The sequence below is a fragment of the Gadus chalcogrammus genome, chromosome 3 (assembly GCF_026213295.1).
Source record: "Gadus chalcogrammus isolate NIFS_2021 chromosome 3, NIFS_Gcha_1.0, whole genome shotgun sequence".
Lineage (NCBI taxonomy): Eukaryota > Metazoa > Chordata > Actinopteri > Gadiformes > Gadidae > Gadus > Gadus chalcogrammus.
The window spans coordinates 26,393,929-26,411,428 of NC_079414.1; the positions used below are offsets into that span (position 1 = coordinate 26,393,929).

The 17,500-nt window shown below is 48.4% G+C and overlaps 1 protein-coding gene across 1 annotated transcript in view; it reads left to right on the forward strand.

Moving 5' to 3' along the window:
• Positions 1-17,500, forward strand: part of dnah6 (dynein, axonemal, heavy chain 6) — an 82,436-nt gene that overhangs the window by 54,658 nt on the left and 10,278 nt on the right. The window contains exons 51-65 of the mRNA XM_056587316.1: positions 466-591; positions 1,586-1,750; positions 2,602-2,669; positions 2,989-3,169; positions 3,440-3,619; positions 4,498-4,731; positions 8,553-8,688; positions 9,354-9,499; positions 9,961-10,151; positions 10,957-11,117; positions 11,997-12,085; positions 13,318-13,464; positions 14,098-14,236; positions 16,540-16,659; positions 17,279-17,400. Coding sequence (XP_056443291.1) covers positions 466-591; positions 1,586-1,750; positions 2,602-2,669; positions 2,989-3,169; positions 3,440-3,619; positions 4,498-4,731; positions 8,553-8,688; positions 9,354-9,499; positions 9,961-10,151; positions 10,957-11,117; positions 11,997-12,085; positions 13,318-13,464; positions 14,098-14,236; positions 16,540-16,659; positions 17,279-17,400 — 2,205 coding nt within the window. The remainder of the gene's footprint in view (positions 1-465; positions 592-1,585; positions 1,751-2,601; positions 2,670-2,988; positions 3,170-3,439; positions 3,620-4,497; positions 4,732-8,552; positions 8,689-9,353; positions 9,500-9,960; positions 10,152-10,956; positions 11,118-11,996; positions 12,086-13,317; positions 13,465-14,097; positions 14,237-16,539; positions 16,660-17,278; positions 17,401-17,500) is intronic.

A 17,500-nucleotide genomic window follows, 5' to 3' on the forward strand; every position in this document is an offset into this window, starting at 1 on the left:
CTTCCAAGGGCAACGCTAACCCCCCACAATCATCACACTTCAAGAACCGCACAAATCACAGTACCCATCGCAATAAACGCTGAGGCACAAACTCAACATCACTCTCAATGTCAACTAATCAGAAAGACAGCCTCGACAGGAACACAATGCTGTCCAACACCTTCGACTATAACGTTGGCTCTGCCATCCCTCAAATTGTATTTTCATTTAACCTTTATTTATCCAAGGCCCTTGAGAGCAGGCTCTCTTTTTCAACGACGCCCTGATTACAACATACAAGTAAAAGCAAAAACAAAAATGCACAATAGATATTAGTATGATACGATACACTGTGGCAAATAAGAAAGCTATTCAAAACACAAGCAACCCTTATTTAACGCAACTTCAATCTCCCACTTGAACTTCTCAATTGAGACCTATCGAAATGAAAAAGGGGAAATGAAACAACGGCGTTGTCTTCCGCAGGCGAACCGATGGATCCGGTCCAAGGAGAGTAAGAACGGGCTGAAGGTGATCAAGCTGACGGACTTCAGCTTCCTGCGCACGCTGGAGAACGCCATCCGCATGGGCATGCCCGTGCTGTTGGAGGAGGTCAGTAGCAACCAGCACACATTCACATTTACATTTAGGCATTTAACAGACACTTTTATCCACAGCGACTTGCAATAAGTACATTGTCAGAAGAAAGAGAAACAACAATACAATCGCTTGCTCTTACCGACTGCGGTACCAGGAACGCTGAACTGCCTCATGAGGCCGAACAGGCCTTATGCACATAGCTAGCACAGACACATAGAGGAAGGTTACCATGAAGCCTTACTGTGCAAAAGCACAAGACCTTTATTTAAACAAGTAAAGCTTCATTTGTTCTGCTTAGCAAACTGCTAACGTACAGCGAAGTTTGATTCGATTTTTTCACACTGTTGCACATTAGTCATTAATTTGTGCAACTTTCTGTGTGTTTATGAACATAAATCCTTGTTTAGCTTTTTTTTTCAGAACCTCCCACACATCTTTTTGCGGGTTTGTAATAACTATCAGTGCCACAGATTTGTCTTCATCAGTGTGTGTCTGTGTGTGTGTGTTTGTGTGTATGTGTCTATGTTTGTGTGTGGGTCTGTGTGCTTGGCTGTCTGACTGTCTGTGTGTGTGTGTGTGTGTGTGTGTGTGTGTGTGTGTGTGTGTGTGTGTGTGTGTGTGTGTGTGTGTGTGTGTGTGTGTGTGTGTGTGTGTGTGTGTGTGTGTGTGTTTGTGTATCTGTGTCAGTGCGTGTGCTTGTCTGTCTGTGTGCATCTGCGTGTGCGTCTGCATGTGTGTCTGTGTATGTGTGTTTGTGTGTATGTCTGTGTGCATGGCTGTCTGTCTGTCTGTCTGTCTGTCTGTCTGTCTGTGTGCATCTGCGTGTGTGTGTGTGTGTGTGTGTGTGTGTGTGTGTGTGTGTGTGTGTGTGTGTGTCTGTGTCTGTGTTTGTGCGTGTGTGTCTGTGTGTCTGTGCGCATCTGCGTGTGCGTGTGTGTGTGTGTGTGTGTGTGTGTGTGTGTGTCTATGTGTGTGTGTGTGTGTGTGTGTCTGTGTGTGTGTGTAGTTGAAGGAGACCATCGACCCAGCCCTGGAGCCCATCCTGCTGAAGCAGACGTTTGTGTCGGGCGGCCGCCTGCTGATCCGCCTCGGGGACTCGGACATCGACTACGACAAAAACTTCCGCTTCTACATGACCACCAAAATGGCCAACCCACACTACCTGCCTGAGGTCAATCCACGCCCACACACAAACACACCGACACTCAAATAGAAAGACATTTCTCTAACCGCCACCAACATCATCATCATCATCCTCCTCTTCCTCATCCTAATCATCATCATCATCATCCTCATCATCATCCTTCCTCCGCCTCATCATCCTCATGATCATCATCATCCACCTCCTCGTCCTCATTCATCATCATCGTCTCCAACAGTTTGACAGAATTCCAGATGTTTAATTCAACGGCAGCTGCACCATTAACCCAATGACATGGACTTCCCCAGAGAGAGAGATAATCTATTGTCACTCCCTCATCAGCACCATGACCACATCAGAGCGTTTCTCTCCTGCCCTGACATCCCGGCATCTGTACTGTCTGCTGCTGCTGGATACGTTACATGGCCCCGTCCCTCCGCTGTCACACGGTGGGCCCCTCCTGACAGCCCACAGGCCCTGTAATGCGCCCCTAGTCCCATAGCCCTTCAATCGTAGCGTGGGCTAAGTGAAGTCCCATCGGACACCCGTATGTGGTTACGTTTGCTGGCCAGTGTTGTGCTCAGGCAGAGTCAAGCCCGGCAAGAGAGCCGGAGAGATGTTGGTGTGTCCTCTCCGGCTTTGTGTCTTCCCTTTTGGAGACGTCTGTAGGACCTTGGTTAGCAACAGACCGTTACTGATCTAGAGCTCTCTGAGGAGAATCCCAAGGGTGGAGGAAGGATGAAGGGTAGAATGGAGGGTGGAGAGAGGATGAGAGAACGACTGCCACTCGATGCGAAGCACAGGATGCCCGTGGCTGAGTGGAGCATGCATGTTTAGTGTGTTACCATGCAGCCTCTGATGTGTGACCGTGCCTCTTGTAGGTGTGCATCAAAGTGACCATCATCAACTTCACCGTGACCAAGTCTGGCCTGGAGGATCAGCTGCTAAGGTGATCCACAGATCAGAACAGAACACACATTCAAACACACACGCACCCAATTCATTAATTCTATGTACTCACAAATGTATATTCCTGTTTAAAACTGTGTTTTAAGGTTCTACATTTTTTGTAAATTGACTAATTGATTTTGTGTTTTCTTATCTTCCAACAAGAATTTCCATTTAAACCTCAAGACCCGTCCTCTTAATACGATTCCCCTCTTCCCCTTCTAACCCCCTCTATCCCCTCTGTGACCATGTGTTCTGATTGTGTATCCTGTATCCCCTCTGTGGTCCTGTGTGCTGATGTCCTCTCCATGTCCCTCCAGTGACGTGGTTCGTCTGGAGCGTCCGGACCTGGAGGAGCAGAGGAACCAGCTCATCGTCCGCATCAACGCCGACCGCAACCAGCTGAAAGCCATCGAGGACCGCATCCTGAAGCTGCTCTTCACCTCCGAGGGGAACATCCTGGACAACGAGGAGCTGGTGGTCACCCTGCAGGAGTCCAAGGTGAGCCAGTGGTACTTTCGTAGGCTTTGTTTATTGTGACCCGTCTCATGGTTTTGATCGAATTTTCAAATCACGTTTAAGAGATTTTCTAATCTATTTTACTTAAAAGATGATTTTGGCGGGCTCAATAATAAATCTCTTCATTTGGTCCAGAATTTAGCAAAACTCATTCAGGAGAGCCCAGGCATTCCGTTTTAGTCACTTCTCCCTCCCCGTACCCTTCTCCCTAACGCCCTCTCTCCTGCCCACCCGTCTCCGTGGCCGCCCCAGGTGACGTCGGAGGCCATCCAGCTGCGGCTGCAGGAGGCGGAGGCCACGGAGGAGATGATCAACGCCGCCCGCGAGCGCTACAGGCCCGTGGCCACGCGCGGCTCCCTCATGTACTTTGTCATCGCCAGCCTCTCGGAGATCGACCCCATGTACCAGTTCTCCCTCAAGTACTTCAAGCAGGTCCGCCTCGAGGGGGACAGGGGCCGTTCAGGGGGGAGGTGGGGAGAGAGAACGGAGAGTCTGAACGGGGGACTCGGTTTTTAATTTTGGTTTCGAGAGGCTTTTGATGGAAAATCTTGTTTGCGTGAAAACCTTGAAAAGTTTGACAGTGAAGCGTTCACATTTTGCAAACATGTTTTCAGGTTTTTTTCTTTCTCTTTCTTACCAAACCATACATTCTGTCAGTGTCCTTCACCAGTCTTCGAACTTTTTGCTTCTTTCTTCTCCTTCTCCAAGTTAGACATTGAATAACAAAATAACCCTCTTTCCATTGTTCCTTCTAACTCTGTGTCTGTGCCTGAGTTCACCTAAACTCAGTATAGCCTCCCCCTTACCCCCCAACAACCCTCTTACGCACTTATCGCATGTTGTACGTCCTTGCACTTAAAAATAGTACTTAGCATTGTGTTGCATCTTATCCTAGCTATCTTTGTTATTTACGGGGAATGGGTTAACCTAGTGATTGTTAGTGCTTGGCACTTGGTTCTATGAACATCCTTACTGTACCGACAGTGACATATTGGTGTTTCTCTTTCTTCTGACAAATGTACTTATGTGTCATTCGCCATAATGTAAATGGACTGCATTTATATATCTCAATCATCAAAAGCACTTCACAATACTGCCAAACATTTACAGATTCATGCACACATTCACACAACGACAGCCAGCTCGTCAGGAGCAGTCAGGGTGAGGTGCCTTGCTCAAGGACACCTCGACACTCTTGGGGATCAAACTAGCAACCTTGCGGTAACCAGCCAACCCACTCTACCTCCTGTGCTCCTGCCGCCCCTAACCTAATGTGAACGTCCCTCCCTTGTCTCCCCCCCCCCGTTCAGCTCTTCAACGGGACCATCGAGACGTCGGAGCACGACAGCGAGCTGGAGCGCCGGCTGCAGACGCTGCTGGACCAGACGCTGCTGGCCTCCTACTCCAACGTGGCGCGGGGCCTCTTCGAGCGCCACAAGACCATCTACAGCTTCCTGCTGTGCCTGGAGATCATGAGGCAGCGGGGGGAGGTGTCCGAGGCCGAGTGGCAGCACTTCCTGCGCGGGGCGCCGGCCCTGGACGAGGTGAGGGCCGTCAGCTTTGCCGTTGTGAACTTTGCTGTTGTTCGCTTAACGTTTTTGTTGTTTTTCGCTCTGTATTTTACGTTTAGCTTATTTTCGCTCGATACTTTCCGTCTCGGTTGTTTTCGCTCTATACTTTCCGTCGTTGGTGTTCACGCTCGATACTTTCCGTCTCGGTTGTTTTCGCTCTATACTTTCCGTCATTGTTGTTCTCACTCGATACTTTCCGTCTCGGTTGTTTACGCTCTATACTTTCCGTCATTGTTGTTCTCACTCGATACTTTCCGTCTCGGTTGTTTTCGCTCTATACTTTCCGTCATTGTTGTTTTCGCTCGATACTTTCCGTCTCGGTTGTTTTCGCTCTATACTTTCCGTCATTGTTGTTCTCACTCGATACTTTCCGTCTCGGTTGTTTACGCTCTATACTTTCCGTCATTGTTGTTCTCACTCGATACTTTCCGTCTCGGTTGTTTTCGCTCTATACTTTCCGTCATTGTTGTTTTCGCTCGATACTTTCCGTCTCGGTTGTTTACGCTCTATACTTTCCGTCATTGTTGTTCTCACTCGATACTTTCCGTCTCGGTTGTTTTCGCTCTATACTTTCCGTCGTTGTTGTTTACGCTCGATACTTAACGTCTCGGTTGTTGTCACTCTATACTTTACGTCGTTGTTGTTTTCGCTCGATGCTTTTCGTTGTGTTTGTTTTCGCTCAATACTTCTTTTGGTTGTTTTCTTTCAAGTTATTTCCATTTGGTCGTTCGTACTTTCCTCTTTTTCTTTTACAATTTTTTTTTTTTTTCAATTCAGTTATTCACACCTCTGTTAAAAAGCTGTTGTTTCTATTCCTGCTTAGACATTTTAAAATCGTTTTCACCGTGCATTGTGATCATTAAGAAGCTGGAAGAGGCTGAGACCACGGGGATGACTCCCTTCACTTTCCCATCTCCCCTCTGTTGATCTGTTCGTTATGTCAACAACGCCCTCACCCCCGTTATCCAACCCTCTAGTTCGGTTAATGTTGAATGTTTTGGATTATCAGAATTATTACAAATACATTTTATTATTATATGTTGACAGCACTTGTTTCTAGTAGTTATTATTTCTTCCGTCTTGCGCTTCAGGGGTTGGCATCGTATTCACCTACTGTGTTCCGAGCCTTTGTCATGGATTAATGAACTCGATTCCTAATATTCAAATCATTCTACGTCCCATGCCTTGCCAGCCTGTTGATTCGGTTCTTGGAATGATTGCTTGAAAGCAAAGATGTGCTAGACCAGCCAAAAAAAACAGAAGTCTGTCTCTAGTTTGGCTGTTGAAAGCCAAACCCTGGGTGGGGAGGGATGTGTGAGTGCTCAGTGTGCTGAGCTGAGAACACTCCTCATTTCAGGGCCGGCGGAGAACGCGATCACTGGAGCTCTGCTTTCCTTATTGATGCCATCCGGGCCTCTTGCACACAAAGCATGTCACGAGGTGTGATGGAGAACAACCACTCTGGTCTCGCTCTCTCTCGGTGTGACCCAGGTGTTCTTTAATGAGCAGGGAGGAACAGGCCCGTTTATTACCGCCGGTGGGCTGCACATTGTTGATAAGCCGGAGGCATATTCAAATATGTTCTCCTCCACGGGAATATTCATCATGCTCCTTATTTATAGCCCCTCTATGAAAATACCTTGTTCTGACCTTGTTCAGTAAGCACGTTTATTATAAGATGTATTTCATAGTGGGTGACGAACGTCCTACCCATAAACATATCCAGATTTATTCCTGAGGTGTAGCTGAACCCTCTGTTTCTGCTCAAGTTGGAACACGATGAGTTTTTAAACCGTGTGTTTTAGGCTGAGAATCCTAGGAAGTACAAGGTTGGGGTGTGTGGCGTGTGGCTCAGGAGGTAGAGCGGGTCGGCTGGTAACCTGAAGGTTGCTAGTTCGATCCTCGGCTCCTCCTAGCTGAGTGTCGCGGTGTCCCTGAGCGAGACACCTCACAGCACTGCTGCCGACGAGCTGGCTGACGCCTTGCATGAATTTTTAAACCGTGTGTTTACGGCGGAGAGTACGTATATCATCCCCAGGTTCACAGCTCACGACAACTTTGTGATCATTTTATCAGCTTGTACACCTTGTTCTATAAGGACCTTATAATGAGTGATGTATATACTACACGTTACATGTACATTTACATTTAAGGCATTTAGCAGACGCTGTAATCCAAAGCAACGTACATTTGTCAGTACAAAGATAACAATATATCGCTGTCGGTACGACCAAGTGCCAAGCATAAGTGTCCGAGAAGCATCTCAGACGGAACTCCAAACATCCACGCACCACGGCGTGGGCGTTTTCTGTCCCTCCTTCATAGTTCCTTGCTCATGGCGTCAAAGTGCCTCCGAAAAGGATCTTTGACGTCATGAAAAGAACAGGACTTGAGTTCAGAGGAGAGCGCGTTCACACACTATCTGGGGGAGACTGGCAAAAACATCGGATTGACACCGGCTTTCTCTAAATGACGGTATTATCTTAATAACTGAGAGAAAACAGCATGGAGTGCTATGTTCAAGATCATCGACGGCACACTAACACATTTAAAACAAAAACAAGGTTAAACACTGAGGTATATACCCTTTTTATATTGGTCTATAAACTATTACTGAGGGTGGGTTCACTGTCGCTGTGTGGAGGTCATGTCGGGTCCTCAATCAGTCTTGAATGCTGTTGTTGTTTTGGTTTGGTTAGTGTTTGGGGTCGACCGGGGGTCTCTGCTTAGCTCTGCCTTTTAAGGGTAATGAAACTAACCGTCCTCTGCTGCTGTGTTCGTGGCTGGGAGTCCCTGTGATGGGGAGAGGTGGGGCTCCACAGATACTGCACCATGAAGGTCAACGGATCAGCGCCTGTAAAATATGAACGCTTTTCAAGCGCAAAGCCCCCAGTTTCAACATAATTGATCTCACAGGCTATGCAGATCTGTTTCAGCAGAACATTTAAAACTTCATTAGATATGTCAAGTACGTTTTATTTGAATAGCCCTTAATCACAGCTACAGTTTCAAAGGGCTTTAAAGGCGAAATATCATGACACTCCCTAGCCCTAAAGGGCAAGGGAAAGCTTAATGATCTTGATCATCTTCAAAAACGTTTAATCCTAATTATGAAGGATGAAACTCTGAGAATTAAGTGGAGGATTAGGTTCCAGGGTTAGGTTAATACTATAGTTAGGATTTGAACAGTAAACGCAATAGATGTTAATGTTTTGGTATAAATCTACTCATATAATATATATAATCATATAATATGTGACGGTATGAGCACGTTTTATCTTCTCAGCCAGCAACAACCTGACCTCGCTTACCTTTTCCCCCCACTAACACGCACTATGCCCTGCATTTTTATTTATGAGCACCCTCCCAGCCAGCAATACCCCGAGAGAATCTCTCCCCCCACACACACACACCACACACACACACACAAATACACACACACACGCACACACACACACACACACACTCATGCAGACACACACACACAGACACAGAGACACACATACACACACACACACAAATACACAGACACACACACACACATACACACTCATGCAGACACAGACACAGAGACACAGACACACACATACACACACACAGACAGACACGCACATTCACAAACACACACACACACAAAAACACACAAACACACGCGTACACACACACACACACTCATGCACACACACACCCACACACACACACAGACTGACACAGACACACACACAGACACACCGGACCTCGCCCTGTGAATGTCAGCGGGCCCGTCCACCATCAGTCCGTCTCTCTGTCTCCAGGGGTGCGCGGCCCGGCCTGACGCCCCGTGGCTCAGTGACCTCCAGTGGCAGACGTGCTGCGGGCTGGAGAGCACGCTGCCCTGCTTCAGGGGCCTCGGCCGCAGCCTCACCAGCTCCAACATCTGCATCACGCTGGGTAACGCACGCACACACTCACACACACATGCACCAACTCGCATCTGCATCACGCTGGGTAGCGTACACACACACACAGATTCACCGACTCGCATGCATGTATGCACGCGCATACATTCACGCACACACACACACACACACACATACAAATACACACACACACACACACACACACTCATGCACACATGCACATGCATGCACTCACACACGTGCACACACACATAGACACACAAACACAAACACAACCCATACAAATAAACACGCACACACACAGACACACACACGCACATGCACGCACTCCGGACTCACACACGTGCACACACACATAGACACAGAAACACAAACACAACCCATACAAATAAACACACAGACACACACACGCACATGCACGCACTCCGGACTCACACACGTGCACACATACATAGACGCACACTAATGTGCGGGCCCTCACAGCCAGTGGCTGTAGAACACCAAAGCTCCGACAGCCAAATCAAAGCCGTGCTTAGTATGGGAGGTGAGGGGCCCTCCGGCGGTCCGCTGCCCAGTCCATCACTGTCCAGGGCTCCAGTGTAATGGTGACGCTGATTTGTAGTCATCTGTCATCACAATGGGGGAAAAAGTGGTTCTTTGAGAAGCGGAGCTGTGTGTGTGTGTCCGGCTGTGCAGGCCGTATGCAGGCATCCATCAACCCCGAGAGCTGGGAGGGCTACGACTCACTGGAGGAGGGGGGGCCGAGCCAGCGGAGCCACTGGAACGAGAAGCTGGGCGACTTTCAGAAACTGCTGCTCATCAAGAGCTTCATGGAGGAGAAGGTACAAGGAGGACTCTCTGCTGCTGTGTGCTTGTTTTTTGCACACAGTTGTCTCTTGTGGTTGTGTTATTATGAGAAACGTGGAAACAATGACATTTTATCTTTGTGGTGAGTCATTGTTGAGTCAGTATCTATTTATCTATTTATTGTCCATATAATATTGATGATGATGACGATGAGGAAGAGGATGATGAGGATGAATGTTGATGAGGATGCTGATGATGATGAAGAAGAAGATGATGATTATGATAAGGAGGAGCAGGAGGAGGAGAAGGATGTTAATAATGATGATGATGAGAAGGATGATGAGGATAATTATGATGATGATGATGACGATGATGAAGACGATGAAGAAGATTACGATGATGAAGATGATTATGATGAAAATGACGATGATAATTTTGATAATTATGATGAAGACTGACGCTGATGATATAAACCGACCCCCTCCCCGTCCCCCAGGTGGTGTTCGCCGTCACCCAGTTTGTGATCGTGAGCCTGGGGCAGCCGTTTGTGGAGAACCCGCCGGTGGACCTGGCCACACTGTACGGCGACATGACGCCCGCCACCCCGCTGGTCTTCATCCTCAGCACGGGCTCCGACCCCATGGGGGCCTTCCAGCGCTTCGCCAAGGAGAGGGACTGCCTGGACAGGTGAGCGGCGAGGACGAGCGAGGCAGGAGTAGGAAACGTTCGGAAGAGGGGGAACTAGGAACATTAGAACTAAGCCTATGAGTAGATGGTAAATGGTAAATGGACTGCAATTATACCGCGCTTTTCTAACCAGTGGGCACTCAAAGCACTTAAAAAAATTAAAATTCAAGGAAGGAGCGGTCAGGGATCTTCGGGTTACCAGCCGACCCGCTCTGCCTCCTGAGCCCCATGCCGCCCTGTAGCGTGTCGGGTGGTCTGAAGGGGAGATGAAGGGCATTATCCAGAGTTAATTCAGGGCGGGGGGGTTGGGGGAAAAACCAGATAGAGAAAAGGGGATTATTTAATGGGAAGCAGTCCGCTGTCCGTACCGTAATGGAAGCTGTCTTTCTATGACGTGTCCTCCAAGTCGGGCTGACTTATTTGAGTCATTAAGCTCGTTGCCACGGCAGCAAGACCGATTGTCCTATTCGTCATAGCAACGAGTCGGCATTCCCTTCCTCTTTGGAAGCTTGTAACCTTGTCCGGTTTTGACTTATTTTGTGATTCCTTTTATACTGTCGGAGTTTCCGTCAAAGATCAGCAGGAGAAACAGTGTGACATATAAAAAGTAGTAGTACTTGTAAGCTCACTGTGAAAGAACCATGCGCTAAAACCAAAATCACACCACCAACGTAGACATTAAACCCACTTCCAGTCCAGCTCCAGTGTGTCTGCTGTCAGACGAAACATCAGGGCAAATACAGGTAGACCATCTGGTGCTTGGAGCGGGGGACTTGGAACCCAACCTGCTCTTCCTCCCTGGCAGGGTGAAGTCCATCTCACTGGGCCAGGGCCAGGGCCCGATCGCCGAGAAGCTCATCCGGGAGGCCCTGGAGAGCGGCGAGTGGATCTTCCTCCAGAACTGTCACCTGGCTGTCTCCTGGATGCTGGCCATGGAAGAGCTCATTAAAACCTTCACGGAGCCCGGTGGGTCGTCGACTCGTCACACACTAACGCCAACCGGAGACAGGCTGTGCATGTACATACATTTATATACACACACATAGTAAGAACGCCCGGCCACTCACTGTTTGCTGTGTATGCGGTATAAGTGTATGTGCATGTATACACTGGCCTCGTTTACACACGCGTTTTAAATCTCTCTTTAAATCACATTTTGAAAAGGGTTGCGTCAATGCAATGCAAAGGGACTTGCCGTCTGAACAGGAGGGAATGTCTGCCCGAGATACTGTATGTTGGCAACAGTTGTCCAAACCACCTCAGAGGAGAGCTAGTTTCTCGTCCAAACCGTAACCCTCGTGGAATCGTGTCAAGTCACGCACTTCGCTTGACTAACCAATTACCTACCCCCTTACAGCAAGGGGAAGGTAAATGGTTATTTATCTGAAATATATCCGCGCTGTGCCTACTTTCTTTACGACTCTACGAGTCCTAGACCTTGCTTTTACATTATCAAACATGATTCGCTGAATTAACCAAAGCCATGTCAACTGAAACACCACCACCACTCTCTCCCTCGTCTCAAAGATCGTAAAATCAATGGATGTGGTCCAAACTTTTTACGTATGTGTACAAATCAAGCGCTGATTCTCTCATAAACCGGCCCTCCGTGATGACAGGCTGAGGCGATCGTCAGCACTTTGTGTACACAGAGTTCTTTCATCCAGATACAATCCAAATTCTGAAACGCTTGCAGAAGCTTGATGTGCCTCTGTTGTGAACAGGCTGTACAGCAACCCCCTGTAGACGGAGACGTATCGCCATTCGAATGGCGTGTAAAGTGTTGAGATAAACGATATAAAGTTGTGTGGTTGTTATAACGTTGTTCTCCCCTCCCCCGTCCAGACACCTCCATCCATCAGAACTTCCGTCTGTTCCTCAGCTCCATGCCCAGCAAAGTGTTCCCCATTACCGTGCTGCAGAACTCTGTCAAAGTAGGAGCTCACACACACACACTCACACCCACACACACGGAAACAATCACACACACCCAAACAATCTCACACACGTGTTTTTCTCATTCATCATGTCAAGTGTTAATTCGTCCTCGCCAGCGCACAGGTCTGCATTTCCCCCCCCCCGCTAAGTGTTCGGCAGTCAAACACGATGGCTGACGGACGCGCTCGCAGTCATCGTTCTTCATTAAGAAGGACAGCTGCGCTCGCTCGCTCATCCCCTGAAGATCGTACACACAGAAACACGCCAACGCCCGGGCCAAACTCTTTCTCAGGGATTTGGAAAAGTCAAGCAGGCTATCGATATAACATCTGTCTGAATCATGGATGCATCCCTTTCCCTTCGGCGGTGTGTTTCCATGCCCAATGGCTTTAGGAAGTGTCATTAGTCTCAGAACAACAGTGCCTGGGAACATTGTCATTCAAGGTGCGTTCCGGGCGTGACTCCTCGTGATGCCGATAATGCTGAGTCACAAGAAAGAGGGGAGCTCGGTAATGGAGGGCTAAGCAGCACGTCTAAATGGATGTGGTTTACATCGCCCTCCCTTGGAGCCTTTAATGATGGATGGTTCCCATTTGTAATTGTACGTCAGACAGCACAATGTTTCGGCTAGAATATGCATCAAGGCGGCTTTATTTAGCTGCTTTCCCCCGGGGAGACACTTGGAACAGAATATGCAAGAAGCAGCCCTTAAACTGAGGAATATATCAGGGGATTGAGTTATAACGTTGTGTCTTGATCATAAGAGACGTACGCAAGTGAGCATGCACATGGCTCTGGGAAGTAACACCCTGCATCCAGTGGAAATCCTCGATGCCTCAATCACAGGTACGGACTCAAAGGGCCTTATAGGGCCAAATTACACCCAAAGCCCTCTAAAGGGCTTTAGGTGTCTGAGAAGAAAAGTCTGAGAAGGCTTCGCCTTGATCTTCCCTTTTGATATTTTTTTCTGCTGCACTATTTTCTGTTGACACTGTCCTCATAAGTTCATAATTGACACGCAATGTACTGTCAGGTCGTTGGGATACGTGTTTCACTGACTTGACAACAAATCTCAAAAACGAAACATAAATCTATGAGTCTCTGAAGTGCAGTGGTAGTTGCTCCACATCGGTTGTCGGCCGGGGGCTGTGGTTGTGCGTTGCTTTCCCTCGGCCACTTTTGAGCGTTTCTCGTCACCGATTGACGTCCGTTGTGTCGCGGTTGCCAGGTGACCAACGAGCCGCCCAAAGGCCTGCGGGCCAACGTGCGGCGGGCCTTCACCGAGATTACCGGAAGCTACTTCGAGGAGCACGTCCTGGGGCGCCCCTGGAGGAAGATCGTGTTCGGAGTCTGCTTCTTCCACGCCATCATACAGGTATCTGTAGGGTTGTGTTGGGCTGGCTGGTAATAGGGTCATTAGAGATGTGCCCATACCGTTTTTACAGATACCGATTCAGATTCCGGAACTTGAGTATCAGACGATACAGAGTTTATACCAATACAGCATCTAACATTGAAACTACTAACGGCACTTGTTCTTATCGAAGAGTTCTCTTACGATGACAGCAATGTATGGTTGGTTCACTTTCTGAGTCGTTTTCTTTTTAATAATTAACATTCATAATCTATAATTAGAATATGACATCTGTATTCTTGAAGTTAAGTGTCCATGCATCCATGTTTTCCGACTTGGAAGCATGAATGATGTCGGTCGGAGATGACGCATTTACCATTCCGACTTTCCACCTCTGACCGTTAACGAACGCAGCAGAACACCGGAGTGTTTGTGATGTTCTCTGCCTGAGTAGTAAAGGTCACGTTATGGTAACGGATCGGCACATAGACTTGCGTACTCGCCGATACCCGATACTTCATTTTAGGCAGTGTACAGAGTAATCAACGGCACTAGCATCGGTATCGGAACAACTGCAGAACTTTGTAAACTCTCTCAATGTCAGGCAGGTAAGTCTGGGTCCTTGTTGTCTCTGACTGTGTTTGTGTGTCTCAGGAGAGGAAGAAGTTCGGGCCTCTGGGCTGGAACATCGGCTACGAGTTCAGCGACAGCGACAGGGAGTGTGCCCTGCTCAACCTTCAGCTCTACTGCAAGGACACCACCATACCCTGGGACGCTCTCACCTACATCACCGGTAGGCGCCTGGTAGCTCCTACAGGCTGGCTAGCAGTTTGGCTAGCAGGTTGGCTAGCTGGCTGGCTAGCAGGTTGGCTAGCAGGCTAACAGGGTGGCTGGTAGGCTGGCTGGCAGGCTAGCTGGCTGACTGGCCACCTGGCCGGTTGGCAGGCGGGATAGCAGGCTGTCTGGCTCGCACATAGGCTGAAGGGCTAGCTGTTTATCTAGTTAGCTGCTGAGCTAGCATGTAGCCTGTCTGGCTAGTAGACAGGCTGGCTGATTGCTAAGAGGCTTGCTGGCGTGCAGGCAGCCGGGGGCAGACATCCATCTGCATTATTCATCCACATGGCAGGAGTCATTGTGGGCGGCTGAGCAGAGACTGGCAGGTATTTAGCTGGACAGGAGCCAATACCTCCCTAGACACTATTGATTAGCATTGAGCCGGGGCACCTGTGCTTGCCCAGATTCATTCAAATTATTCGTCCTTTAAAGGTGTCATGTCTTAGTCACTAGAGATAGGGTTGGATTTATTGAAAGGTTAAAACCATGAGCCTCCTAATGCGTAGGTCCAGGCCTAGGGGATATGCATATCATTGTTCTATGCATATATATATATATATATATATATATATATATATATATATATATATCATTCATGTCCTTAGTGTAGCCCAGGACATATTTATTCACACTTTACTAGAGTATAGCGTGCTGTTTTGGGACAGAGTTCTGGCTCAAACCATGCATGGAATTGGCTCTCCTGTCAGAGTGATGGATCAGATAGATGTGCAGGAAGCCTCTGTCCACATCCTCCTCCTCAACAACACAGCACTTGCTTGTTCAACCTCCCTCTCTCTCTCGTTCTCTTTATTGTTTGCTCTTTCGCTCTCTCTCTCTCTCTGTCTATCTGTCTCTCTCGCTCGCTCTCTCTCTCTCTCTCTCTCTCTCTCTCTCTCTCTCTCTCTCTCGCTCTTGCTCTTGCTCTCTTGCTCTCTTTCTCTCTCTCTCTCTCTCTCTCTCTCTTTCTCTCGCTCTCTCTCTCTCTCTCCCCTCTCTCTCTCCTCTGACCTTTCTCTATCTCATCTCTCCTCTGGCTCTGTTGTGCATCCTACTCTTCAACTTTTTTATAACTTCTTGCCACTCTCTACTATCTGCCACTGTTTGTCATGCATCATCTGACAACCCGACACAGTAAATGTTGAAAGTTGTCACTTTTATGTGTCACTATATATTTTACTAGTTTTGCCGCAAGGGAAAGCATACTACCAGTGCTCTCATCAGGGCATCTGGCTCAGACGAAACGGTCTTCTTGTACATGAACAGAACCAGCTTCTTAACGATGAGCAGAAAGAGATGAGCAGCTTCCCTATCGGTCTTGGGTTATGGAGTTTTGGTTTGATAACATGCTGATGCTTCCACTCTTCAGCCCTTAGATTGTGTATATCACAGCGCCCTCATATTTATCACCGAAAAGTTAAGGTACCCACTGTCGTGTCCGATACAACAACGTCGGGTGGTTCCCCTCATATCCATGGGTTATTGGACTGGCCATCTGGAACTCATCATACTCGCTCCAATGATTGGCTGACACTTCAAGGCCCCATGTTTGCAGGGAACTTATGACCCCGAAACACGGAACGCTGTAATATGAACTTTAAATGTCAATAGATTAGTATCCGTGGGTCAGTTTGAATTCCTTAAATCCATCCATTTCATCTCACTTTTCACTTTTCTCCGTAGAGAATCATTGGAAATGAGAGCTCACGCTCAGTGATCTAATGAGATGAAAGAAAGAAAATATGGCAGTTGACAAGGACTTCTGACTTCATGACGCTCTCTCTCTCTCTCTGTCTCTGTCTCTCTCTCTCTCTCCCTCTCTCTCTCTCTCTCTCTCTCTCTCTCTCCCTCTCTCTCTCTCTCTCTCTCTCTCTCTCTCTCTCTCTCTCTCTCTCTCTCTCTCTTACTCTCTCCCTCTCTCTCTCTCTCTCTCTCTCTCTCTCTCTCTCTCTCTCTCTCTCTCTCTCTCTCTCTCTCTGTCTCTCTCTCTCTCTCTCCCTCTCTCTCTTTCTTGTGTCCCCTCTCATTATCTCTGTTCTCTACTCTCTCTGTTGTCCTATTTCGTTTGTTGATCTCTGTGGCTTTCCCTCCCCTCGAACTTCTCTCTTTTCTCATTAAACATTAACTGACTGCACACATAGATGAAATGCTCCTAAACATACAATCACAACACAGATGCTCAGCTGCTTGTGACTTCATCCCGTCTCTCCCCCTCTCCCTCCCTCCCCCCTCCCCCCTCCCCCCCCCCCCCCCCTCCCTCCCCAGGTGAGATCACCTACGGGGGCCGGGTGACAGACGCCTGGGACCAGCGTTGCCTCCGGACCGTCTTGAAGGGCTTCTTCTCTCCGGGGACCCTGGAGCCCGGCTACGCCTACTCCCCCTCAGGTACCCCCCGCCACCACCACCACCGATATGCCTCCTCCTGTCCATGTGTGTGTGTGTGTGTGGTCGTCTCTGGTGGTGGAGGTATCATGCATCCACTTTCCACAGGTCTACCTGCAGGCAAGGAGCTCTTACATTTACATTCAGGGCCTTAGGCAGACGCCTCTCCAAGGCCACAGGGCGGCATGTGGCTCGGGAGGTAGAGCGGGTTGGCTGGTGTCCGGAAGGTCGCTAGTTTGATCCCCGGCTCCTCCTAGCTGAGTGTCGAGGTGTCCCTGAGCAAGGCAACTCACCCTGACTGCTCCTGACCAGCTGGCTGTCACCTGGCATGGTTTAATCCACGTCAGTGTGTGAATGTGTGCAACGGGTGAATGTTAGGCAATCATTTAAAAACGATTTGATTGGTTAGAAAAGCGCAGTATAACTACAGTCAATTTACCATTTATTTACAATTAGTCCATTTGTCAGAAGACAGACAAACAACAATATATCGCTGTCGGTACAGAAAGGATATCCATAGAACCAAGTGCCTTTTCCGCTTTGATGGGTCTGTGGGGGTTCATGCGTTTCAATGTCCTCTCCAACCCTCTGTCTGACTCTGATGAACCCTTTGCTACGTCAGGTGTCTACCTCGCCCCAGAAGAAGACCGGCTGGACGTGTACAAGAAGTACATCGAGGGTCTGCCCATCCTGGACGACCCCGAGGTCTTCGGCATGCACGAGAACGCCAACCTCGCCTTCCAGGTCCGTAAACGATACCGCTTACTGTGAATGGGTTAGGGTTAGGGGACACTCTGGGGTGATGAACCATCTAGAAGGACCGAACACAATTCGGAGCACTTTA